The sequence below is a fragment of the Dipodomys merriami genome, unplaced genomic scaffold (genome assembly GCF_024711535.1).
Source record: "Dipodomys merriami isolate MVZ:Mamm:240054 unplaced genomic scaffold, mDipMer1.0.p SCAF_15, whole genome shotgun sequence".
Classification (NCBI taxonomy): domain Eukaryota; kingdom Metazoa; phylum Chordata; class Mammalia; order Rodentia; family Heteromyidae; genus Dipodomys; species Dipodomys merriami.
Window position 1 is genome coordinate 374,685 of NW_027202826.1, and position 26,544 is coordinate 401,228.

General features: G+C 49.8%; 2 protein-coding genes across 2 annotated transcripts in view; both read right to left on the reverse strand.

Moving 5' to 3' along the window:
- Pgrmc2 (progesterone receptor membrane component 2) lies at window positions 1-14,229 on the reverse strand. The gene is made up of 3 exons (XM_070022079.1): window positions 13,772-14,229; window positions 4,123-4,278; window positions 1-1,354 (listed from the first exon to the last, which is right to left on the reverse strand). The coding sequence occupies exons 1-3, from the start codon at window positions 14,208-14,210 to the stop codon at window positions 1,257-1,259; spliced, it is 693 nt and encodes a 230-aa protein (XP_069878180.1). The 5' UTR covers window positions 14,211-14,229; the 3' UTR covers window positions 1-1,256.
- Window positions 14,210-26,544, reverse strand: part of LOC138827042 (basic proline-rich protein-like) — a 25,154-nt gene continuing 12,819 nt past the window's right edge. The window contains exons 2-3 of the mRNA XM_070022566.1: window positions 14,853-17,151; window positions 14,210-14,647 (exon numbers count right to left, since the gene is read on the reverse strand). Of these exons, the coding sequence (XP_069878667.1) occupies window positions 14,210-14,647; window positions 14,853-17,151 (2,737 nt within the window). The remainder of the gene's footprint in view (window positions 14,648-14,852; window positions 17,152-26,544) is intronic.

Genomic DNA, 26,544 nt, shown 5'->3' on the forward strand with positions numbered 1-26,544 from the left:
TTACAATTTTGCATATTTTGGTTTATTGTCCATGCTTTATTAAAATGGTACTTGTATTTACAATATCGCGAGTCCCTTCCAAGGCGCGCACACATCCAGACTCACCCAAACAGACATCCAAACCTCGGCCCCACACACCCAACACCAGTGAGATGTGAGGGTCAGATTCCTAGAATTAGGCAGCTGTTGGGGTAAAAAGAATTGTTGGTTTGTGGGTGTTTTTGTTTTTTGTTGTTGCTGTTTTTGATTTTTTGGAAAAGAGAAAAGCACAAGGGGGAATGCATTTGGCCATTACAATGCTAATTAAATTTGTGTATATTAACGTATGGCAGTTAACACTGAATAATCCTTTTACATTCTATATACACAGGATGACATCAAGGTTTTGCAGTCAACAGAACATTCCAACCTCAGTCTCAACCTGCTTGTAGTGACTTGGGAATTCACATAGGGGCTTTCCCTAAAAGTAATTCAAGTTTATGGAAGTGAAATAAGGCACAATTAATATTGATTTGACCTAGGGGAAAGAACAGAAGGGGTAAAACTAGTTTCAAATGATCTTGTTGGGGAATTGCTTTGATTTCAATCCACCTGAAATCCATTCTAATTTCCAATGGATTCTTAGGAATAAGTTTTATTTTTTATCCCTCCTTGACAAAGCCCAAAGAGAAGCTTGGGAATTCACATTTTAACATTTCAGTAGCCTGAACCACTCAAGCTGATGTGCAACTTCTACCTCCCTGGCCAGGTCTTCCTGTCCCTCAATGATAAAAACATCAGTTAAAGAAGAGTCCCTTGCTGTTTTTTGTTTGAGATTTGTACAGTTGAGTAGCAAATACATATGTGGCTGTCTTTGATACTTTTTTTTTTTTTTTTTACAAAAAGGACAAATTCAAGAATGGAGGGAGAGAGGGGCAGATGAGAGAGGGAGAGAGGGTAGAGGGAGAAGGAGAGGGGGAGGAGGAGAGTGAGTGAGCTGCCCTAGGCGCACGACCTTCTTGCCATTTAAGAAATCCCTGTCTTTTTCTCAGGATGACGAAGCCCCACCAGACATTACAAACAACTGCAACAAAGGGGTCTGGCAGCATCATAACATCCGGTTTTCAAATCTTCACAGCAAGACTCACTTCTCTTGTACACAATTGGGTGAATGTTTTTTCGCAGCAGGTGAATCACATCCAGAGACACTGGACATTCTGTGAAAGGGAGTAAGAACTGCAGTTCTGAAGGCCCCTGACTTTGGTGGTTTGCAAAGTTCAATCCTGTTTATTGTGATCCTTGGTATCCTCTTCATCTGTATATTCTGAAGGCTCTTCTCCTGGTTTGAGAAGTCTGCCTACATAATCATATTTTTCTGAAAAATAAAGCAAAAGAAGATCGGTAGTGATCAAAACTTATTTCATGATTCCATTGCACAGAGGGAAGGCGCTTGCTTCGTTAGAACCATATGGAATAGGCTAAGTTCTTCCTGGTACTTTACTATGTCTGGTCTTTGTGTATCTAGGAAGCTCAGAAAGCATGGGCATTAGCCGGGTGCTGGTGGCTCCCACCTGTCATCCTAGCTACTCAGGAGGCTGAGAGCTGAGGATCATGGTTTAAAGCCAGCCCAGGAAAGAAAGTCTGTTGAGACTCTTATCTCCAATAAACCACCCAGAAAAAACTGGAAATAGCACTGTGGCTCAAACTGGTAGAACGCTAGCCTTGAGCAAAAAAATCTCAGGGACAGTGGTCAGGCCTGAGTTTGAGCCCCCTGACCAACCAAAACCCCCCCACCAAAACATGGGACTTAGTCTTTACAGGAGTGCTCGTGGCCTTTATCAGAGTCACTGGGAGATCTTTTAAAACACACACATTCAGCACCCCTCAGAGTGAGCTGAGTAGCTCACAGCCAGTTCACCCAGCCCAGCTCTGTGGTCCAGTCTGGACATGTGTCTGCACTGTGTAGTGTAGGATGGCCATGTGAGGATGAGAGCAGTCCTTGAACCTTTTCTGTGTGTTGCTGTGGCTGACCCAAAGCCCCTATGTGTGTTAGGTAGGTAGTTGTATAAGTTAGCTATATTCCCCAGCTCAGGATTTTAACCCTTCATAGCCCAAAACATTATAATTTAAATGACAGATTACAAAGTAATATAATTAAGGATTATATTAAAGATTACAATTGGCAATATAGGGAACTTCTAAGTTATTTAAAATTTGTAAATATACTGGAGTTTGCACAGAAGTGGTATTTTAAAAAATCTAGAGCTAATATTTTGGGGCACATGAAAAATGAAATGGTGACTTTCTTTTTTTTTTTTGGGTCCGGTCGTGGGGCCTGAACTCTGGGCCTGAGCGCTGTCCCTCAGCTCTTCAGCTCAAGGCTAGCACTCTACCACTTGAGCCACAGCGCCACTTCCGCTTTTTTTTTCTTTTTGCTTATGTGGTGCTGGGGAATCAAACCCAGGGCCTCAGGCATGCAAGACAAGCACTCTACCATTGAGCCACCTTCCCAGCCCGAAATGGTGACTTTCTTGACCTGAGGAGTTGTGGGGCTGGAACAGCATGCGGTAGAGAACCACATGGTAAACAGATAAAACATGACTGTAGGCCAAGAACATAAGCCTAACGAGGTAAGAGTAACTCAGGGGCTTCTGTGTGTTCTCTGAGGTCTCAGTGTGTGGCGCGTTGCTCTCCTTCCTTTCCTAACTAAACGGTCTTCTTGCCTTTATGCAGGTAACACATGTTGATATCAACTCCCTGGTAAGTGAATTAAAGCTAGGGTAAGTAACTTAGCTGTCAAAAGGAACAGACAACAAGATCACTTCATATCATGGTACTAGAACAAGTGCCAAGAACCCAGAAGAGCTGTTCTGAGGGACCCAGGGTCTGATACATGTCAGATACCCTGGCACACAGTGGTAAAAACTATCAGGGTATACTAAAGGATTCCTTCCTTAAGGTTAAGATCATTTAGAATACATTATATAATCACAGTATTGATATCATACCACGGATCCAGTTTTTTGTTTTAGTGGTGATGAGGGCTGGAGCTAAATACAAGGTCTACTACTGAGGTCTACAAGTCTAGATAAATAGTATTATTGTTGTTGCTGTTGTTCTTAAAACTGTACCTAAAAGTCCTAAAAAAATTAAAACTGTCTTTTTTTTTGCGGTGGGGGGGGAAGGGCTGGGCAGTGGGGGTGGTTGTGGGACTTGCACTCAGGGCCTGGGTGCTATCCTTGAGTTCTTTTGCTCAATTCTAGTATTCTAGCACTTAAGCCACAGTGCCACTTCCAGTTTTCTGGTGGTTAACTGAAGATGCCCAGCCTGGCTTCAACTGTGATCATCAGATCGCAGCCTCCTGAGTAGCTAGGATTACAGGGGTGAGCCACCGGCACCTGGCCAAAACGGTCAGTTTTTAAGACTTTAGCTAGTACAATGTCCTACTATACCTGGCAATAAGTCCATTTTCAAATATAAATTCTCATGTTACTTTTTATGATGCTTAGAAACATCATTAAAATATATGCTGGGAAGGTAGCTCAGTGGTAGAGCATGCCTTGTATGCAAGAAGCCCTGGGTTCAATTCCTCAGCACAACATAAGCAGAAAAAGTGGAAGTGGTGCTGTGGCTCAAGTGGTAGAGTGCTAGCCTTGAGCAACAGCAGCTCTGGGACAGCGCTGAGGCCCTGAATCTAAGCTCCAGGACCCACCAAAAAAAAAGACACCTAGCCAGGTGTCGGTAGCTCATGTCTTTAATCCTAGCTACTCAGGAAGCTGAGATCTGAGGATTGCGATTCAAAGCCAGCACAGGCACCGTAGTCCATGAGATTCTTATCTTCAATAACCACTCAGAAAACCAAAGTGGCACTGTGGTTCAAGTGGTAGAGCACTAGCCTTGAGGTGAAGAGCTGAGGGACAGCACCCAGGCCCTGAGTTCAGGCCCCAGGACTGACGAAAAACAAAAAACAAAAAAGACTTCCTTTGGCTCTTTACATAGGCCATTCAACAAAGCAGTTTATGAATGCATTCTGTTGTCATTCTTACCCACCTGTCTGGCTCCACTCTGTCCTAGGAGACAGTATACACTTCCTTTGAATACATATTTAATTTCCCAAAGAACCCAACAAAATGATGGAGGTACCTTTAAACTGCATTTCCCATTCTCGAACACTCTCCATTTGAACTGCATTCAAGTCGGAAAGGTCGTCATACTCATCTCTGAGAGCATCCTTGTCTAGGCAGAACGTGGCCAGGCCCCTGGAGGCATCTCTACCAGCAAATATCCCATATGGACCGGCTGCAAAAAGAAACAACAACTTCGTTTGCTCAATGTGCAAATTTTAAAAAACCCTTGCCACGTCTATTATTTGTCACCCAGTTTTAATTTCAAAACGTAATAGACGAAGCGTTGAGAAAAGGTTTGATCAAAGTAAAGCCTTTCAATGGAGCCACAAGCCCTGAATTTAAATTACTTCAGATAACCTCAAATGCATTCAAAACAACAGCAGTGAGGCGGTGAGGGCAGGGAAGAGCGTGCCAGTGAGCCTCGTTCTAGTCCTGTTGTGTGATGCTCAGCTCATGCATGCCTACCACATAGCTCCTACATGAACGTCCAGCTCGGCTCAAACTCAGGACTTTGTACTCTTGCTTGCCTTTCATTATCATGGCTCCTACCATTCAGTCCACAGCTCCACTCTAGTATTTGGAGATGAGTCTTACAGACTTTTCTGCCTGGGATGGTTTTGAATCTTGACCCTCCAAGTCTGTCTCATGAGTAGCAAGGATCAGAGGTTTGAACCATCAGTGCCTAGCTAGGATGTTGCTTTTGCTTGGGCCGGCTTGGACTTTGATCCTATTAATGCTTCTTTTTGTTGGTCATGGGGCTTGAACTCTGGGCCTGGGCGCTGTCCCTCAGCTCTTCAGCTCAAGGCCAGTGCTATGCCACTTGAGCCACAGTCACAGTGTCACTCTCGGTTTTCTGGTGGTTAAATGGAGGTAAGAGTCTCATGGACTCTCCTGCCCAGGATGGCTCTGAACCGTGATCCTCAGATCTCAGCCTCCTGAGTAGTTAGGATGACAGGCGCAAGCCACTGGCACCCAGCTGCACTCAAATTTTTATTGGTTGAGATGGATTGGCTCTAACTTTTTGCCTGAGCTCCAAACATGATCCCCACCTCAGATTCCTGAGTAGCTAGGATTTAGGCATAACACTCTGTCAAGCATTGTGCACTGTGTGTCAGGCGCTGTGCTAGTCTTGTTACAATTTCTGGGAACCAGATGGAGTAGGTCTAAGAATTAGTTCCTAACACATTAAATAATAATTAGCTTAAATGTTTTTTCTGGTATAGGGATTGAATGCATGGCCTTACACCACTTGACTATGCCTCTACTTCTTTCACCCCTCCTCCATTTTGCCTTAGATATCCAGAGTTAACTTCACTCAAGCCAGCTTCCAACTTGTGGTCCTCTTTTTTGGGGGGGGAGGGGGGTCCGGTTGTGGGGCCTGAACTCTGGGCCTGGGCGCTGTCCCTCAGCTCTTTAAGACGAGCGCTTTACCACTTGAGCCGCTGCACCACTTCCAGCTTTTTCTGCTTCTGTGGTGCGGAGGAATGGAACCCAGGGCCTCAGGCATGCGAGGCGAGTGCTCACCACTGAGCCACCTTCCCAGCCCCTGTGGTCCGCTTCTGTGTATCAACTGGTGTTGTAGGTGTGTGCCAGCCTATCGCTATGATGAGTGCTTTATTTCTCTGGGGAGGAATGGAATAACTGGCCCAAGTGAAGCATTCCTTGTCTGTCCTCCAGAACAGCCACTGTCTTGTTCATCTGTCTTCAATGCCCAGGCCAGTGGCTGGCAGGAGGAATATAATTTCTCTCAAATTAGTTAGCTGTACTTCCAAACAGGGAGAAACTAGATTTGACCCTTTTAAGTAAACAGATCCACTTATGAAAGCAAAATCCTGACCCACACGAAAAAGAGACATTATTTCTGGAGAATGAAGAGAAAGTTTTACACATAGAATTGGCAAAGGCTAGCTATTTGAGAGTTTTTTGGCAGTACTGGGGTTGAACTCAGATTCCTTGGGCTCTCTCAGCTTGCCTTCTCAGCTCATATGCTCTACCACTTGAGCCATACCTCCAGCCTGACTCTTTATTGGTTACTTTTGGAGATGGGGTCTCAATAACCTTTTTTGTCTGGACTTACTTCAAGTTATGATTCTTCAGATTTCTGACTCTGGAGGTGAGTGAGAGCCACTAAAGATATTTAAAGAGTTAACTCTGTCTTCATTCTTATCTGCAGAATGGAACAAGTAGATTTTTCTGTTTCAACTTTAAAAACAAATGATGCAAAGGCCAGGTCAGACATGGTAGTTCACACCTGTTAACACCTGTTACTTGAGTGGTGCGGGTCAAGGGGCTGTAGTTCCAGCCCAGGTATAAACCTTTCCAACAATAAACCAGATGTGTCGGTGCATGCCTGTAATCCAGGTCGGAGGGTCACGGTCTGAGGCTGGCCCTAGGCAAAAAGCACAAGACACGATCTGAAAAATAAAAATAGAAAAGGGCTGGGAGTGTGACTCAAGTGGTAGAATAACTGCCTGTCATGCACACACACACACACACACACACACACACACACACACACACACACACACACACACACAGATATGCTAATAAGGAACAAAACATAGTTTTACAAAGGATAGTAGCCTTCCTGCATCTATAAGGCAACTATATATGACAAAGGTCACAGTTTAAAAACCAGAATTTCTGGTTTTACTATTATGAATTGTTCTAGTAAGAGGGCTTATTAGAACAAAGCTTTTTCTAATGAAAAATAAAGTTGCTTGATTTATTTAAAATGAATGCAGTAAAGACTATACATATATTTAAAGCATTTACATGCCAAAAAATATCTGTATATTGAGACAAGAAATCATTGTTTCACCTTAATAAACAAAAATTAATGAAAACCAATTTGAATTCCGACAGTAATGCAGTTCATAAAAGAAATTATAACCAGGCACCGATGGCTCATGCCTCTAATCCTAGCTACTCAAGAGGCTGAGATCTGAGGATCACAGTTCAAAACCAGCCCAGGCAGGAAAGTCTGTGAGACTCTTATCTCCAATAAACCACCAGAAAACTGGAAGTGGCACTGAGCCTCAAGTGGTAGAGCGCTGGCCTTGAGCAGAAGGACAGTGCCCAGGCCCAGAGTTCAAGCCCTATGACCACCAAAAAACAAAACAAAACACCACCAACCAAAAAACCCACCTAAATGAAAGCTGCTGATCAATAGGGGCTGGGTGGGGAAGAGAAGGGAAGGGAAGAGGCTCTGTTGGGGGCAGGAGGGGAGTAGAAAGAGGGTTGGAGAGGGCTGGGAAGGTGGCTCAGTGGTAGAGTGCTTGCCTTGCATGCCTGAGGCCCTGGGTTCAATTCCTCAGCACCACATAAACAAAAAGAAAAGAAGCTGGAAGGGGAGCTGTGGCTCAAGTGGTAGAGCGCTAGCCTTGAGCTGAAGAGCTGAGGGACAGCGCCCAGGCCCAGAGTTCAGGCCCCACAACCAGACCCCCCCCCCCAAAAAAAAAAGAGGGTTGGAGAAACCGACTGGTACTGCCCTGGGCAGGGAGAAGAAAGAGAGTGACAGAGAGGAGAGGTGAACAGAGCACACTGCGCACAGAAATAGAAAGGCACAAAGACCCCCTTCCTGCATAGCTAATGTATGCTAGTAAAAAAGCTGCTACTGAAAATAAAATTTAAGAGAATCAACAAAAAAGTCCATCACAACAGCAACTTTTTTTTTTTTTTTTTTTTGGGGGGGGTGGGTCCGGTTGTGGGGCCTGAACTCTGGGCCTGGGCACTGTCCCTCAGCTCTTCAGCTCAAGGCTAGCGCTCTACCACTTGAGCCACAGCGCCACTTCTGAGTTTTTTCTTTTTGCTTATGTGGTGCTGAGGAATCGAACCCAGGGCCTCAGGCATGCAAGGCAAGTGCTCTACCACTGAGCCAACTTCCCAGCCCAGCAACTTTTTTTTTTTGTATTCTGTTATAATATGAACCTCCACTTCCTGTAAAAATTTCAGCAGGCACTTTCAGAGTATATAAAACACATAAAGTTTTCAGTATAAAAACAGCAAATAGGGGCTGGGAAGGTGGCTTGCATGCATGCATGCATGAGGCCCCGGGTTCAAGTCCTCAGCACCACATAATCAGAAAAAGCTGGAAGTGGCGCTGTGGCTCAAGTGGTAAAGCACTAGCCTTGAACTGAAGAGCTGAGGGACAGTGCCTGGGCCCAGAGTTCAGGCCCCACAACAAACAAAAATTAAAAAAAAAAAAAATAGGAAAAATGACTTTCTCTGCCAACATCTTGAAGGAAGCCTCAATACTTAATGAATATAAAAATAAAACTTTACACAATATTTTTTTTTCTGGCTTTAGATAGCTGGCTCAGAAAAAAATAAATGAATCAACAATACAAACAAGTTCTAGAATGGTTTATGCTTAAAAGGACTGATTAACATATTACCTCCCACCCTCCCTCCAAAACCTTATCTACTGTCTTCTCCTGACCTAAGGTTTAGAATCTTCCTCAGAAGCATTCAACTGCTGAAAAAAAGTCTTTTCAGGGGCTGGGAAGGTGGCTCAGTGGTAGAGGGCTTGCCTTGCATGCATGAGGCCCTGGGTTCGACTCCTCAGCACCACATAATCAGAAAAAGCCGGAAGTGGCACTGTGGCTCAAGTGGTAGAGCGCTGGCCTTGAGCTGAAGAGCTGAGGGACAGCGCCCAGGCCCAGAGTTCAGGCCCCACGACTGGCAAAAAAACATCTTTTCAGAGAATCCAGAACTACAGGCGCACATGCCTAGCTTGTTATGAAAGGGCTTGAGTTTTTTCCTAGGCCTGGCCTTGAACCATGATTTTTCCCATCTTGGTCTCCCTTGTAGCTGGATTAAAGGTGTGGGCCCCAAGGCCCAGCCCTTACTTAGAAGGCCATTTTAGGGCCATTTTTATTTCAAAGTTTAATATACCAAAGCAACGTCATAATAGTTGGAACTTATACTCAGCTATTACTTTTTAAGAGTTAACTTGTAGTTCATATTTTTACAATTTAAATCAGCAAATTTAGTTACTATGCCTTGAAACATGGAATTGGGTGACATACTTTAAAATTTAAAGTTAGTGAACAATCCAAGCTACTCAGTCCTAGTTGGCTTCCAAGCAGAAGGCTGGGATAGGAGCTGCATTACGTAGACTATCCATGAAATAGTTGTCTTTATGTTGTCAACTCTTGCTTAAACTGAATTTCTGCAAAATAAGTGTTTAAATTAACACACTGAAGATGGAGTTTAAAAAGGAGGAAAAGAACCAGGAGCCAGTGACTCCCTGCCTTTAATCCTGGCTACTCAGTAGGATGAGGTCTAAGGATCGTGGTTCAAAGCCAGCTGGGACAGAAAAGTCGTGAGTCTCACCTCCAAATAAGCCCCAAAAGCTGGAAGTGGAGCTGTGCCTCAAGTGGTAGAGCCAGTCTTAAGAGAAGCAGCTGAGGGGCAGCAGCACCTAAGCTTCAGTACGGCGGGCGGGCAGAGGCAGGTTTACACATGTACGTACACACACACACACACACACACACACACACACACACACACACACACACACACACACACACACACACACACACACACACACACACACACACACACACACACACACACACGAAAGACCCAAAGGTACATGTGCCTTGTGTTCCTTTCCCAACTTCCTAATGATCAGGAAATCTCAGAGTTGTACTTTTTTTTGTCAGTTGTGGGGCTTGAACTCTGGGCTTGGGTGCTGTCCCTCAGCTCTTCAGCTCAAGGTGAGCGCTCTACCACTTGAGCCACAACACCACTTCTGGTTTTCTAGTGGTTTACTGGAGATAAGAGTCTCATGGACTTTCCTGCCTGGGCTGGCTTTGAACCATGATCCTCAGATCTCAGCCTCTTGGAATAGCTAGAATTACAGGTGTGAGCCACCGGTGCTTGGCAGAGTTGTACTTCTTATGAGATTATTTTTCCCTCAGTGGAATTTAAGCTGGATATGGCTTTATATATGTTGAAGAAAAACACAGGAATAAAGGATAAACTATTAAAGAATAAGATCATCATATTGGTAGAGTTCCATTGAAGTAATATTAAATAAAAATCATTCAAGACCATACCAAGTCTTCTGAATCTGTTAATACGTGCGCTGGACAGGATTAGACAGCAAGAAGGATGCCTGCTGAACCAGTGTGGTCTGGTTTAATTTCTCGTGTTGCTACTTACTAGTATATGCCTTAGGCCAGCTGAGTTCCACTTTTCACAAATATAAAATGGGAACCTAACCAGTATCATAGGGCTGCCTGAAAAATAAATGAGGTAATAAGCTCAAGGAATGGAGCCGCCGCCTCCTTTTCCTACTCCGACTTCTGCTGTTCAATATGGTAGCTGTATGACTTAGTGCTTGGTAATGTGGCTGTTTCTGAGAACTTCCACTTGTCGCTATGGCTACCCACTGGACATAAAACCAAGGCAGTAAGATTCCTTACAAGTTTACCCCAGAATGCTGCAGTAATACACAATTAGTTATTTCAGGATGAAAATAAAAATTAAAAGCAAAAGGCAAACACCTCTGTATATCACCTTAACAACAATAAAATTAAAAATACTAAAAGCAAAACCTAACATTTGTTTCATACACATTTGGCTTTAAGGCTTTTCAAAAGTCTCACATTTCTATTAATGTAGAAAAGTAATATAGTCTAAGCTCATAAAATTTTCTGGCTTCCCTTTTGTGTGTTTGTTGTTGCTGATCACTTGGCTTGAACTCTGGGTGCTGTCCCTCAGCTGAGAGCAGCTTCCCACTTGAGCCACAGCACCACTTCTGGTTTTCTGGTGTTAACTGGAGACAAGCCTGCCCAGGCCGGCTTTGAACTGTGATCCTCAGATCTCAGCCTCCTGAGTAGCCAGGACGACAGGCGTGAGCCACCAGCGCCTGATTTCTGGCTTCCTTTAAGTCTTCAAAATCCATTATGACTTTCAATATGATATTCCAACTATCTCTATTATCTCTGATCATCATGTAGAATTGGTGGAAGGCTCACCTAAAACCGGCTTCTCTGCTCTCTCCTTAGCTTGTCACTCTTGTTCGCCTTTGACAAGGGCCATCTGCCGCTGCCTGTGGCTAAGCCATCACAGACCACTGTACTTTGTACCAAGACTTTACCTCAGCCAGGTGAGACGGGTACAATGACAGACCTTTTAGCTAAGCTGTGTACATGTAGACTATTTCTATGGGCTTCTAAGTCAACTCCTCCATATACTGTAAAGCAGTGGTGAAAATGCTTTAAGTAGTCACAAAATACTGTATAAATCCTTAATTAAAAAACTTCAGCAGCCAGGTGTTGAGATCTGAGGATCATGTTCAAAGCCAGCCCAGGAAGGAAAGGCCATGAGACTTTTTTTTTTTTTTGGGTCCAGTTGTGGGGCCTGAACTCTGGGCCTGGGCGCTGTCCCTCAGCTCTTCAGCTCAAGGCTAGCGCTCTACCACTTGAGCCACAGCGCCACTTCGGGCTTTTTTCTTTTTGTTTATGTGGTGCTGAAGAATCGAACCCAGGGCCTCATGCATGCAAGGCAAGCGCTCTACCACTAAGCCACCTTCCCAGCCCCGCCATGAGACTCTTATCTTCAATAAAGCACCAAAAAACCAGTACTGGTACTGTGACTCAAGTGGTAGAGCGCTAGCCTTGAGCTGAAGAGTTCGGGGACAGCGCCCAGGCTCAGAGTTCAAGCCCCACAAGTGACAAACAGCAACAATAACAACAACAACTTTAGCTCATCTGATCAAATACTGTAGTTTGGCCCTATTCTCTACTCCCACATGCTAATAAATAAAAAAGTATTAACCATTTTAGCTGATGACAATAGGAAGAGACATCTGTTGTCTTGGAAGGACTGAATAGATACACACAAGCATCAAAGAAATTAAATAGATGGATTCCCAGGCTGCCATCTAGCAAGCAACAAACCAAGCACTTGCAGAGTATCATCTAACCCATGTAAGCACAAGTATGTACTCACAAATGCCAATTAATCCCAAATACTACAAAGATTAAGGAAACCAGCAGGTCTTCCTACTGCTGGATGCATTCTTTCCAGGAACGGGTCATTTTAGGTCTCAAATTCCATTACTTACTGTACAGTCTTAGTAAAGCTTAGCATTTACCACTGCACGGCCTTGATAAACCACGTTGTGAATTTCTGGGACACCAATAAGTTCCATGAGTCTGAAGGGTGCCTTCCCGCCTTCCCACCGCACTGCAGCGGCGGGGGCAGAAGCAAAGCTACGCGGCAGGGAGCGGGTCTTAACTCACAGCTCTTCCACCTTCCCGTTCCTCCTACCACCAAAGGGTATGTGGCTGGATACTTGTCTCAGTACTCACACACCAGACAGACAGCCTGCTGAGCGCCCGCGAAGACCCGCAGCCCAGCCCGCGGCCACCTTGCACAGCATCCCTGGGCCCAACCGGTTCGGAAAGCGCCCAAGATGGTTCGCACACGGGGCTTCCAGACGGAGGGCTGGGCTGGGCTGGGCTGGGCTGGGCTGGGCCGGGCCGGGCCGGGCTGGGCTGGGCTGGGCCGGGCTGGGCTGGGCCGGGCTGGGCTGGGCTGGGCCGGGCTGGGCTGGGCTGGGCTGGGCTGGGCCGGGCCGGGCTGGGCTGGGCTGGGCTGGGCTGGGCCGGGCCGGGCCGGGCTGGGCTGGGCTGGGCTGGGCTGGGCTGGGCTGGGCTGGGCTGGGCCGGGCTGGGCTGGGCGTGCTCCTGAGCCGGCCTCAGAGCGAGCGAGGCCCAAGCCGCCAGGTCCGGGTGTTACTCTGGAAATCACACCTCCCGAATGACAACTAGAAATGGGGACACTCCAGCCCGAGAGAGGGGAGGAGTGGGGTGGGAAGGGGTTCTGGGGGGAGGGCCCTGGGGAGGAGCACTACCTACAGCTGCGGCCTTGGGAGCAGGGTCGGGTGTCCTGAGGGCCGGGCCGTCGGGGCCGTGGGGGGGAGCGCGGGGCCGGGCCGTCGGGGCCGTGGGGGGGGGGCGCGGGGCCGGGCCGTCGGGGCCGTGGGGGGGGGGCGCGGGGCCGGGCCGTCGGGGCCGTCGGGGGGGCGCGGGGCCGGGCCGTCGGGGGGGCGCGGGGCCGGGCTGTCGGGGCCGGGCCGTCGGGGGGGCGCGGGGCCGGGCCGTCGGGGGGGCGCGGGGCCGGGCCGTCGGGGGGGCGCGGGGCCGGGCTGTCGGGGCCGGGCTGTCGGGGCCGGGCTGTCGGGGGGGCGCGGGGCCGGGCTGTCGGGGCCGGGCTGTCGGGGGGGCGCGGGGCCGGGCTGTCGGGGCCGGGCTGTCGGGGGGGCGCGGGGCCGGGCCGTCGGGGCTGTCGGGGGGGCGCGGGGCCGGGCCGTCGGGGCTGTCGGGGGGGCGCGGGGCCGGGCCGTCGGGGCCGTGGGGGGGGGCGCGGGGCCGGGCCGTCGGGGGGGCGCGGGGCCGGGCCGTCCCGGGGGGCGCGGGGCCGGGCCGTCGGGGCCGTCGGGGGGGCGCGGGGCCGGGCCGTCGGGGGGGCGCGGGGCCGGGCTGTCGGGGGGGCGCGGGGCCGGGCCGTCGGGGGGGCGCGGGGCCGGGCTGTCGGGGCCGGGCTGTCGGGGGGGCGCGGGGCCGGGCCGTCCGGGGTCCCGGCGCGGGCCCTCCTCCCTCCCTCCCTCCGTCCCTCCGTCCCTCCGTCCGGGCGTCCCGCCTCACCCGGGCCGTAGAACTTGCTGCCCTTGGTCACGTCGAAGACCTTCCCGTTGACGGCCAGCAGGATGCGCGGCGTGCGGGCCCCGTCGTACTGGCGCAGCTGCTCCAGGCTGAAGTCGCGCTTCTTCATGCGGGGCAGCGCGGCGGCGGGGCCGTCGGGGCCGGCGCCCGCGCCCGCGGCCCGCGCGCGGCGCCCCCAGCGCGCCCACAGCCGGTAGGCCCCCAGCAGCACCAGCGCCAGCAGCGCCACGTTCAGCAGCGTCTCCCCGCCCCCCGCCAGGAGCGCCGGCGCCGCCGCCGCCCAGCCGCCGCCCGCGCCCGCCGCGCCCGGGCCCCCGCCGCCGTCCCCGCCGCCGCCGTCCCCGCCGTCCCCGCCGCCGCCGCCGCCGCCGCCGCCGCTCCCCAGGGTGCCGGGCTTCACGGCCCCATCACCCGCCGCCATCACGGCCCGCCAGCGCCTTCCTCTCCTCCCGCCCCCGGCCCTCCCCGACCCGCGGCAGGCCCCGCCCCCGGGCCGCCGCGGCCAATAGCGCGCGGGGAGGAGGCGGGGCAGCGCCGGCCCCTGATTGGAGGGCTGCCGGGCGACGTCGCCGCCGCCCCGCCCCTCTCCTTCTTTTGGGGGCTGCGCTCCCGCGCGGAGCCCCACCCACCTCGCCCCACACTTCCCCGCTCGGCCTCCGGCCGCCTCCCGGGAAGCGCATGAAGGGGGCGGGCCCGAGAGAAAGGGCCGCGCGACCACACCACCGCGCGTGCGCGTCCTGCCCCTCCCGCCACGCGCGTGCGCCCTGGGGTCGCGCCGCCCGGGCCGGCGCCCGCGCGCTCTTCCACCGTCGCTCTCGCTCTTGTCTGGTTCTGAGCTTCGGGGGCGACGGCTGCGAGCTGGGGGGACGCGGAGGCCAGAGGGGCGCGGGGGGCCGGAGGGCGCGGGGGGCCGGAGGGCGCGGGGGCCGCAGTGGCGCGGGGTCCGGAGGGCGCGGGGGGCCGGAGGGCGCGGGGGGCCGGAGGGCGCGGGGGGCCGGAGGGCGCGGGGGGCCGGAGGGCGCGGGGGGCCGGAGGGCGCGGGGGGGCGGAGGGCGCGGGGGGCCGGAGGGCGCGGGGGGGCGGAGGGCGCGGGGGGCCGGAGGGCGCGGGGGGCCGGAGGGCGCGGGGGCCGCAGGGGCGCGGGGGGCCGGAGGGCGCGGGGGGCCGCGGGGGACCGGAGGGCGCGGGGGGCCGGAGGGCGCGGGGGGCCGGAGGGCGCGGGGGCCGCAGGGGCGCGGGGGGCCGGAGGGCGCGGGGGGCCGGAGGGCGCGGGGGGCCGGAGGGCGCGGGGGCCGCAGGGGCGCGGGGGGCCGGAGGGCGCGGGGGGCCGCGGGGGACCGGAGGGCGCGGGGGGCCGGAGGGCGCGGGGGGCCGGAGGGCGCGGGGGGCCGGAGGGCGCGGGGGGCCGGAGGGCGCGGGGGCCGCAGGGGCGCGGGGGGCCGGAGGGCGCGGGGGGCCGGAGGGCGCGGGGGGCCGCGGGGGACCGGAGGGCGCGGGGGGCCGGAGGGCGCGGGGGCCGCAGGGGCGCGGGGGGCCGGAGGGCGCGGGGGGCCGGAGGGCGCGGGGGCCGCAGGGGCGCGGGGGGGCCGGAGGGCGCGGGGGCCGCAGGGGCGCGGGGGGCCGGAGGGCGCGGGGGGCCGGAGGGCGCGGGGGCCGCAGGGGCGCGGGGGGCCGGAGGGCGCGGGGGGCCGCGGGGGACCGGAGGGCGCGGGGGACCGGAGGGCGCGGGGGGCCGGAGGGCGCGGGGGGCCGCGGGGGACCGGAGGGCGCGGGGGGCCGGAGGGCGCGGGGGGCCGGAGGGCGCGGGGGGCCGCGGGGGACCGGAGGGCGCGGGGGGGGCGGAGGCCGCGGGGGGCCGCGGGGGACCGGAGGGGGCGGAGGGCGCGGGGGGCCGCGGGGGACCGGAGGGCGCGGGGGCCGGAGGGCGCGGGGGGCCGGAGGGCGCGGGGGGCCGGAGGGCGCGGGGGGCCGCGGGGGACCGGAGGGCGCGGGGGGGGCGGAGGCCGCGGGGGGGCGCGGGGGACCGGAGGGGGCGGAGGGCGCGGGGGGGCCGGAGGGCGCGGGGGACCGGAGGGCGCGGGGGGGGGGGGCGGAGGGCGCGGGGGGGGGGGGGGCCGGAGGGCGCGGAGGGGCGCGGGGCGCCGGGCTCGGCGGGGTCTTGGGCTTCTGTGGGGTGGTTTGGGCTGGGGCTCCGTGGAGACGACGCAGGTGTGAATCGGGCCGAGGTGTGAGTGGGCCGAGGTGTGAGGCTGGCCGAGGTGTGAGTGGGCCGAGGTGTGAGTGGGCCGAGGTGTGAGTGGGCCGAGGTGTGAGTGGGCTGAGGTGTGAGTGGGCCGAGGTGTGAGTGGGCTGAGGTGTGAGTGGGCTGAGGTGTGAGTGGGCTGAGGTGTGAGTGGGCCGAGGTGTGAGGCTGGCCGAGGTGTGAGTGGGCCGAGGTGTGAGTGGGCCGAGGTGTGAGTGGGCCGAGGTGTGAGTGGGCCGAGGTGTGAGTGGGCCGAGGTGTGAGTGGGCTGAGGTGTGAGTGGGCCGAGGTGTGAGTGGGCTGAGGTGTGAGTGGGCTGAGGTGTGAGTGGGCTGAGGTGTGAGTGGGCCGAGGTGTGAGGCTGGCCGAGGTGTGAGTGGGCCGAGGTGTGAGTGGGCCGAGGTGTGAGTGGGCCGAGGTGTGAGTGGGCCGAGGTGTGAGTGGGCCGAGGTGTGAGTGGGCTGAGGTGTGAGGCGGGCTGAGGTGTGAGTGGGCCGAGGTGTGAGTGGGCTGAGGTGTGAGTGGGCCGAGGTGTGAGTGGGCCGAGGTGTGAGTGGGCCGAGGTGTGAGTGGGCTGAGGTGTGAGGCGGGCTGAGGTGTGAGTGGGCTGAGGTGTGAGTGGGCCGAGGTGTGAGTGGGCCGAGGTGTGAGGCGGGCTGAGGTGTGAGTGGGCTGAGGTGTGAGTGGGCTGAGGTGTGAGGCGGGCCGAGGTGTGAGGCGGGCCGAGGTGTGAGGCGGGCTGAGGTGTGAGGCGGGCTGAGGTGTGAGTGGGCTGAGGTGTGAGTGGGCTGAGGTGTGAGGCGGGCTGAGGTGTGAGTGGGCTGAGGTGTGAGGCGGGCTGAGGTGTGAGGCGGGCCGAGGTGTGAGGCGGGCCGAGGTGTGAGTGGGCCGAGGTGTGAGTGGGCCGAGGTGTGAGTGGGCCGAGGTGTGAGGCGGGCCGAGGTGTGAGTGGGCTGAGGTGTGAGGCAGGCTGAGGTGTGAGGCGGGCTGAGGTGTCAGTGGGCCGAGGTGTGAGGCGGGCTGAGGTGTGAGTGGGCTGAGGTGTGAATCGGGCTGAGGTGTGAGTGAGCTGAGGTGTGAGGCGGGCCGAGGTGTGAGGCGGGCCGAGGTGTGAATCGGGCTGAGGTGTGAATCAGGCTGAGGTGTGAGCAGGCCGCAGTGCTCACGCCTGTCATCCTGACTACTCAGGAGGCTGAGATCTGAGGATCGAGGTTCAAAGCCAGCTCAGGCAGGAAAGTCCGTGCGACTCTTCAATAAATCACCAGGAAACCGGAAGTGGCGCCCAGGCAGAGTTCAAGTCCAGGGACCTACAAAAAACAAAACAAAAAATCTCATCTCCAGCTAGCCACCAAAGAGCTGGAAGTGGCACTGCGGCTCAAGTGGCAGAGAGCTAGCTGTGAGTGCCAAAGCTCAGAGACAGTGCCTAGGCCCTGAGTGCAAGCCCCAGGACTGGCACGGGATAAACCATATGACAGGCTCATCAATAATACGTTATTTTCTGCTACACTAGTTCATCTCTGAGTAAGATTTTTATTTTTTATTTTTGGGTCTGGTCATGGGGCCTGAACTCTGGGCCTGGGTGCTGTCCCTCAGCTCTTCAGCTCAAGGCTAGAGCTCCACCACTTGAGCCACAGCGCCACTTCCGGCTTTTTTCTTTTTGCTTATGTGGTGCTGAGGAATCGAACCCAGGGCCTCAGGCATGCAAGGCAAGCGCTCTACCACTGAGCCACCTTCCCAGCCCATAAGATTTTTTTTTTAAACGTTTTCACAGATTGCATTTGTGTGTCATTGTATACAATACTTGAAAGACACAAGATGGCTTTATAAAGAAAGGACAATCTGGGAAGGTGCCTCAGAGGTAGAGTGATTGCCCAGCATGCATGAAGCCCTGGGTTCCATTCCTCAGTACCAGACACAGAAAAAGCCGGGAGTGGCCCGTGGCTCAAGTGGTAGAGCGCTAGCCTTGAGTGAATAAAGCTCAACACCCAGGCCCAGTTCAAGCCCCAGGACTGGAATTTTTTTTAAGCCCACTTAGCTAGAGGCATGGCTCAACTGGTACAGCGTCCGCCATGTGTAATTTATGTTAGGTGTAAACATACATACTAAACATTTTTTTTGTATTTGACTCGAATTAGGAGGGAATTATAATTCCATACATGCATGGGGACATCACTCGAGTTCACTCTCCATATGTTCCTCCCTTCTACCCTTTTAGTTTTGAACATTGTCATTAGAGCCAGGAAAGTGTTCCCTCTGCTGCCTCATCGCACACGCTCTGTAGGAGCCTGCCCCTAGCAAGGGGCACTTGGGTACACTTAACAGGATACCTTTCTGGAGAAGGGAAATTTCTAGTTTGGGGAGCTAAGTTCATTTCTGGAGAGTGACAAAACATGTTGGACGTGAATAATATTGGACTTTGATATGAATGAAGTTGGCACTGATTCCTTTGGACTGTAATTTAGAACAGAAAAAATTTAATCTCTACAATTAATTTCTCCCTGGAAAATGTATATTGCAAGAGGGGCAAAATCAAATTGGGAAATCTTTTTGGCTTTCAGTTATGAAAGTGTGTTGATACTGTTAGATGAGCTGGAGGGGTATAAATTGAGCTAGCCATAGACTAGGTGAAAATGTATATTGCAAGAGGGGCAAAATCAAATTGGGAAATCTTTTTGGCTTTCAGTTATGAAAGTGTGTTGATACTGTTAGATGAGCTGGAGGGGTATAAATTGAGCTAGCCATAGACTAGGTTATGAGTTACAGCCTTGGGCACAGGCTGGTTCAGTGAAGGTGCTCTCTTTCAGGGCCTTCTGGGACAGACTACCATTTACCAGTGGCTTCAGAAAGTCCTAAAGAGAATTCGGTGCTGGAGAAGGGGAGCATGGGTACCCTCTTTTTTTTTTTATTTTTTGTTTTTTGTTTTTGGGTCCGGTCATGGGGCCTGAACTCTGGGCCTGGGCACTGTCCCTCAGCTCTTCAGCTCAAGGCTAGTGCTCTACCAGTTGAGCCCCATTCTGGCTTTTTTCTTTTTCTTATATGATGATGAGAAATCGAACCCAGGGCCTCATGCATGCAAGGCAAGCGCTCTACCACTGAGCCACCTTCCCAGTCTCACGGCTACCCTCTTGACTGCTGACCTCTTTCATGTGAATATTTGGATCCCAAGTAATTTTTCAGGTGTAAGTTGGAACGGTTAAGGCAATAGTCTCTACACTTTTTTGCGGATATAACCCCTAAAATAATTTTGAAGTAGACACATGAAATTTCTTTGTCCTAAGTTTAGTTGCAAAAGATGCAATTTTTAGTTTAATATAAACATGACTTTTAAAATTAAAAAAGACATCACTTAAAATGTGTTTAATGACATCTAAATTCCATAGAAAATGAATACTCCTCCATTTTCAAAGAAATTTTGCATAACTCCTTTTCTGTTTGAATTTTTATGCTGACTCTTAAAGAATTTTTTAAGCTGGGTGTCAGTGGCTCATGACTATAATACTAGCTACGTAAGGGGCTGAGATCTGAGGACTACAGTTCAAAGCTACCCAGGCAGGATAGTCTGAGACTTGACTCCAATTAAGTACCAAAAAATCTGGAAGTGGAGCTGAGGATTAAGTGGTAGAGCTCTATCCTTGAGCAAAAAGAGTTTAATAAGTATAATTTTTGAATATTCTATGAATGCAGGGGTCTAATTGTCAAAATTTATTTTTGACTGAGTCATAATTATACTAGTAGTTTATTGTTAATAGGTATGTTGGCTTTGAACCTGGATCCTGAAATCTCAGCCTCTAGGATTACAGGTGTGAGCCACTGGTGCTAGATTATCTTCTTATTTATAGATAAAAAGATCTGAACTCTAATACCATGCCAGGCATAAATAGTTTTTGTTCAGTAAACATAGAGAAATGAGTGAATTAAAAAATAACTAAGCTATAAAAAGTGCTTTTGGTTCCAAGAGCCACAACACCCAGCATCAATGTAATTTTTAAAAAATAATTTCTACAGGCTCATGCCTATAATCCTAGCTACTTCTTACACTCCTAGCTATTCAAGAGACTGAGTGAGATCTGAGGATTGCAGTTTAGAGTGATTCTTATCTCTGATAAACCAACAGAAAGCCAGAAGTGGAGGTGTGGCTGAAGTGGTGGAGTGCCAACCTCGAGTGAACAGGCCAAGTATAGGCCTGTGGTCCTGCAGTGAACAGGCCAAGTATAGGCCTGTCGTCCTGCAGTGAACAGGCCCTATGTCCACCTATGTCCAGTCCTTTAGCTTTCTGGTTTTGTTTTTTGTTTTTGTTGGTCATGGGGCCTGAACTCTGGGCCTGGGTGCTGTCCCTTAGCTCTTCAGCTCAAGGCTAGCGCTCTACCACTTGAGCCACAGCGCCACTTCTGGTTTTTTCTGCTTATGTGGTGCTTGCTGAGGAATTGAACCCAGGGCTTCATGCATGCAAGGCCAGCACTCTACCACTGAGCCACCTTCCCAGCCCTCTAGTGTTTTTTTTTTTCCAGAGAGGGTTTTATGCTTTTGCCCAGGCCAGCCTTGAATTATCTTCCTAATTCCTGAGTAGCTGGATTATAGCCATTTATGATCACATAGGGCTTTTTAGCTATCTACTCTTCCCATTTCTCAGTTGATTTACAACTTTAAAGGGCCACAAATCTATAAGCACCTGGGTCTTAGAAAGTGGGCTGCCTTTTAGATTGAAAAAAGAAAGGAAAAAAAATATTTTCTGAGACTTGAACTTGTTCTCTGACACTTTGACTCATTTGCTCCAAAAGTCTTATTTTAATGCAAAGAAACAGTTCTTGAATCCTCCAGAAGAAATAAGTGCTGTTTATTCTAAATAAATAGTTTATTTTAAAATAAACTATTGAGTCTGTAAGATCTGTTAAGTACAAGATCATATCAGCAAATAGGGAGCATTCTTATTTCTTTATTTGAATCTTTTATTCTGCTTTACTGCTCTGGCTGGTAATTCTAGTGCTGAATTGAGTAAGAGTGAGGAGAAGGACATCTTTGTTTCTGATGTAGGAGATATGATTTCTGTTTTTCCTGTTTAATATGTTAGATGTATGTTTGTCATACATAGCCTCTATTATGTTCAGGTATGTCACTTCTATTACTAGTTTCTTCGGAGATTGTATGTAAAAGGATGCTGAGTTTTGTTAAAGACCTTATCGGCATCAATTAAGGTGGTCTTGTGACATTTGTTCCTCGTCTTATTTATATCATTTATTAGATTTATTTATACATATATTGGATGAAACCAACTCGATCTGGTGTATGATCTTTTTAATGTGTTATTGAATTTGGTTTGCAAGGATCCTACTGAGAATTTTTGCATCAGAGTTCATTGATGAGAGTAGTTTATTATTGTCTTATTTTGTTGCCTCTCTGTCTAGTTTTGGAGTGAATATAATGCTTGCTTTATAGAATGAGTTTGGGAGCATTCCTTTTTTTCCCCATTTTATTGAAGAGTTTGGGTATATTGGTATTAGTCCTTAAAAGTTCAATGGAATTAGGCCATGAATCCATCTAGCCCCTGGGCTTTTCCTTGTTGGTAGAGTATTGTTGCCTCAATTTTATTACTTATTATAGCTCTGTTTAAGCAGTTTATATCCTCTTGGTTCAGTTTTAGTGGGTCAACTACATCTAAAAATTAACTACTTCTAGATTTTACAGTTAGCTTTTTAAAGTAGTTCCTCATGATGATTTGGATTTCTTTGGTATTTGTTGTGATATTTCCATCTTTACCTCTAATTTTATTAACTTGAGCCCCTCCCCTCCTTTTCATCAATTGAAAAGGGGTTTGTTGATCTTATTAGTATTTTTCAAAGAACCAACTTTCTGTTTCTTTGATATTTTGTATAAGTGTTTTTAGTTTCCAATCCATTAATTTTTTTTACCTAATTTTTACTATTTCTATCTGGTCTGGTTTGGTTTATTCCTATTTTTGTAGAAATTTGAGTTGCATAAGAAAGCCATTTATTTGAGTGGTTTTAAATGTGTGTGTGTGTGTGTGTGTGTGTGTGTGTGTGTGTGTGTGTGTGTGTGTGTATGCATGCATTTTAGCTATGACTGGCCCTCTCAAAACTGCCTTTGCCATATCCCAGAAGTTCTGGTAGTATGTATTTTTCATTTTCATTAGTTTCCAGGAGGTTTTGGATCTTTCCCTTTATTCAGTCATTCAACAAGGTGTTGTTCAGATCCCGTGTATTGGAATGTTTTCTAAAATACCTTTTACTATTGAGTTATAGTTTAACTCCATCATGATCTGATAGAATACAAGGAATTATTTCAGTTTTCTTGTATTTGGTCAGACTTGCTGTATGTATGTCGTAGGGTATGATTTATTTTGGAGGAAGTTTGATGGGCTGCTGAGAAGATTGCACTGTCAGGGCTGGGAAGGTGGCTCAGTGGTAGAGTGCTTGCCTAGCATGCATGAGGCCCTGGGTTCCATTCCTCAGCACCACATAAAAACAGAAAAAGCCAGAAATGGTGCTGTGGATCAAGTGGTAGAGAGCTAGCCTTGAGCAAAGGAAGCTCAGGAACAGTGCCCAGGCCCAGAGTTCAAGCCCTAGGACTGACAAAAAAAAAAAAAAAAAAAGCACTGTGTAGTTACTAGGTGAAAGTGAATGTTGGGTTAAGGAGCAGGGGAAGGAATGTAGGAGAGTTTGGTTGATATATATGCACACATAAAAAATAAAACTAGACAGGCACCAGCACTCAAGGATGAAGAGAACAAAAAGAGAAAAACAAAGAAACAAAAACCTAGAATGCAAAACACCAAACAACCAAATCAATATTCAGGCAATGCATGTCTAATTTTTAGATAGGAGTTACATGAGGAAGAGTCAGGCGTGGAGCCTAGGGTGTTAGTATGAGTGGGAGGTGAGTTCTTGTAGAACAGAGAGGGTGAACAAACGATCCAAAGCACCGGTAGGTAATGGGATTCAGACGCGAAATACAGGGTTTGACAGGAAGAATTAAGGTCCATGCTAGAAGATAGACGTTACAGAATAGATTGCAGCCCACTCCTTTAATGCTAGCTGCTCAGGAGGCTGAGTACCATTGTTTGAAACCAGCCTGGGGAAGGGAAGTCCAAGAGACTCTTATTTCCAATTACCCACCGCAAGAGCTGGAAATAGATCTGTGGCTCAAGTGGTAGGGAGCTAGACTTGAGTGAAAAAGCTGGGAGACAGTGCCCAGTTCTGAGTTCAAGCCCCAGGACCCCCTCCCCCAATGCTTTTTATCTGATAAGCCATTCATTGAAGCAAATGCATTAAAATATATTGAACCTAAAGGCTTTTTACAACAAATATGAATACTCAATTGTTCTTTGTATGGCTATATACATAAAATTTATATATAGTTTTGCCCGCAGGATGCAAGGGTCTGCTTGAACGTGGATTTACATGGAGTCAAGGACTAAGGAGTTCAAGTTCGTGGCTGATGGTCCAGGCCTCTGTTGTTTGGCATAGCAGGGAGTCCCAGGGCTGCTGAGTGGCCAGTGGTGGCCACTGCCTTTGCTGCCAGGCGCCAGAAGCTTTTGAGCTGCAGCAGGTGGATGGCACCTCCCATGTGTGCTGTATGTGTGGGGGCGGGAACTCTTCAGTATGTTCCTAACAGCTTCTACACAGATACTTCTGCTCTCTGGTTGAACAAGAATTCCCAATTTTCCATCTCCCAGTATAGTTGCCTGCCAGCTTCTGCACCTCTGGCTTCCTGGTTGCACTACAACTTTCCAAACTTAATTTTGTTTTCTTTTACTCCTTCCCCTCTCCCTCCTTCCTTCCTTCCTTCCTTCCTTCCTTCCTTCCTTCCTTCCTTCCTTCCTTCCTTCTCCTTCCTCTTTTTCTTTCCCTCCCTCCCTTCCTTTCTTTCTTTTTCTTTCTCTCTTCCCCTTCCTTCTTTTCTTTCTCTGCTATCTGACTGATTCACACCCAAGTTCTATGGCAAAGTGCCTTATGAGTGGTTAAGCTATGATTGGTTCTGGGATCCCAGAAAACCTTTCTCATTCTCTGTCCACTCTCAGGGATTTGAGGGACACAGAATCTCTTGGTTCCCTACATCCCAGCCTCTCACAGTAGCTTAGTTCCAAGTACCTGAGCTGGTTGCCCTTCCTTTTCCTACAGCTGAATTGGATGATCCCTTAGTGGGACCTCCTCGGTTTACTTAGGAGTTCAGTCTTGGGGGTTCTCTCCCTTGTGTGAGAGAGCTGGACGCTTACCCAAGCCATTTTGTTTTACCATTTGTGTTCTGCTGTCCTTCTCTGTAAGTCTCTCGTAGCCTTGTATTGTTCTCCTTTCTTCCACTGGTTACCTTCATGCCATCCAATTCTCATTCACAGAGTGAACATGGAATCTGCTCTTGTCTCTTACCTTGTTCCTTCCCTCGTTTTCAGTTTATCTGTCTATGCGCTCTGTGTTTAGTATGCTCTGGCATATTGATTTGTGAAAGTCAGCTCCTATCTCAAAGAGTTTGCATTTGCTCTTCTGTAGGCCTGGGATTCTTTTACCTCCCCAAATTTTGCTTATGGCTGACTTAGTTTTCTAACTCAAGTTGCAGCACAAATACCCAATTCTCAAAGAAGATCTATCTTGACCATATCTAAAGATCTCCCACTCCTTCTCATTCAACTTTGACAATTGTCTACTTTGATTAATTTTCTTTGGACATCGTTTGCTACCTGAAAGTACCTTGATTTTTACATGTTTCTCATCTCTCCTTCTGTTAGACCGCAGTGGAGTGTGATTCCATGTTGGTCTGTTTAGTTCTCTGTTCTATTTTTAAGTCTTAGGGCAAAGGTTAGTACTTGGTAGGGATTATTGCATATTTTCAGAATGAATTGAGAAGTCAAGGTCCTGCTATCCCCAGGAAAGTCCTCTCAAAATAACTTATTCACCACAGTTGGAACTGTCCTCCCACTTTTTTTTTTTTTTTTTTGGCTCCAACTCAGCTAGATGCTGATTCTTTGCTTTTCACTTAAGTCTATGCTCTACCACTTGAGCTACACCTCTACTTATGGATTTTTGCTGGTTAAATTTAAGAGGCTCATGGACTTTATTTATTTATTTATTTATTTATTGCCAAGACCTGCTCTAGCCCCAATCCTCAAATTTTAGCCTCTTGAGTAGCTAGGATTGTAGGTGTGAGCCTTAAAGGCCTTTATTATTATTATTATTACTACTATTAAGTAGTTGTACAAATATTCTTTTTAGATTCTTTCTAAGGTGATAGAGGAGAACTTATAAGGGGAATGGAGAAGTAAATGTGTGGCTCAGTGGTAGGGTATTTTTTTTTAGCATGGATAGGCCCTGTACTAAGTTCCCATCTTATTAGGATCTGGGGTAGACGTAAGGGGTATTGAGGAAGGAAAAGAATGAAAAGGTCTTTACATCACTGCGTCCTGGCTTCAGCTCCTTACATATAATGCAATCATAGGATAAGGGCTCATCTCCATTTAGAGCTATTAACATGGAGAGGCTAAAAGATCTCCCTAATATTGCATAGTCTATAAGGAGTAAAACAGACACCCAATGGTATAATTTTCTAAACTAGAAATTTTCTCCCATACCCAGTTAAAAGTATTTCTGTGTATTTGTTCATCTAGACCATTACTAATTTCTACAGGCATAGGATATGTTTCATTTTAAGAAGAAAATAGTCCAGCTGTGGTGGGGGAACTGTCTTCTCTAACTTTTTTTGTTGTTGTTGTGGGGCCTGAACTCTGGGCCTGGGCGCTGTGTCCCTGAGCTCTTCAGCTCAAGGCTAGCGCTCTACCACTTGAGCCACAGCACCACTTCCGGCTTTTTCTGCTTATATGGTGCTGAGGAATCGAACCCAGGGCCTCATGCATGCGAGGCAAGCACTCTACTACTGAGCCTACTTCCCAGCCCTTTTCCAACTTTTTAGGTCTCTAAATTCTTTTTAAATGTTCCTATTTCCCAAATCACTGCCTATGGTACTAAAACAGTAATAAGAAAACACACCAGTGAGTTGGGTTAAGGTGTTCTGGTGTTGTGGAGCAACGTAGTCCTTGATGTCAGTTAAGATGGGTGTGTTCTGAGTAAGAGGGTAGAGGATTATGACTCTAGGGATAGCAAAGTCTAGATTTAAAACCTTTTTAATTCTTTTATTCATTATCTGGATAATTCTAGTCACCATCCTCAACATAAAGGAGACCATTAAACCTCAAGCTGAAATATAAAAGGAAACATTTGTTTTCAATCTAAATTCTTTTTAGTGAAAATATGAATCTGAAAATTTGTCATTCTGAGTGCCCTGCCATTTCTATGAAGTTAACTGGGGCGGGGGAGGGGGAGGAGGGGGGGGGTTAGGAGAAGTAATCTTGAACTAAAGTCCAAATTCCACACCTTCCATTTTTAGTCTTCGAGAGGAATGTGAAAGTTCAGTTTTGCTGATCTGGCCTGAAGCACAGCCTTTCTTTTACACAGTTATATCCCCCTTAAGAAATCTCCCAGAAGCCCGGCACTGGTGGCTCATTCCTGTA

What these genes read in the sequence shown, in the direction of transcription:
- Pgrmc2 (XM_070022079.1), bottom strand. Translation starts at nt 14,210, where the DNA reads ATGGCGGCGGGTGATGGGGCCGTGAAGCCCGGCACCCTGGGGAGCGGC. An exon ending in CAGCAAGTTCTACGGCCCGG is followed by an intron (nt 4,279 to 13,771) that starts GTGAGGCGGGAC and finishes TTCTTTTTGCAG; the next exon opens with CCGGTCCATATGGGATATTT. An exon ending in ATGGGAAATGCAGTTTAAAG is followed by an intron (nt 1,355 to 4,122) that starts GTACCTCCATCA and finishes TTTATTTTTCAG; the next exon opens with AAAAATATGATTATGTAGGC.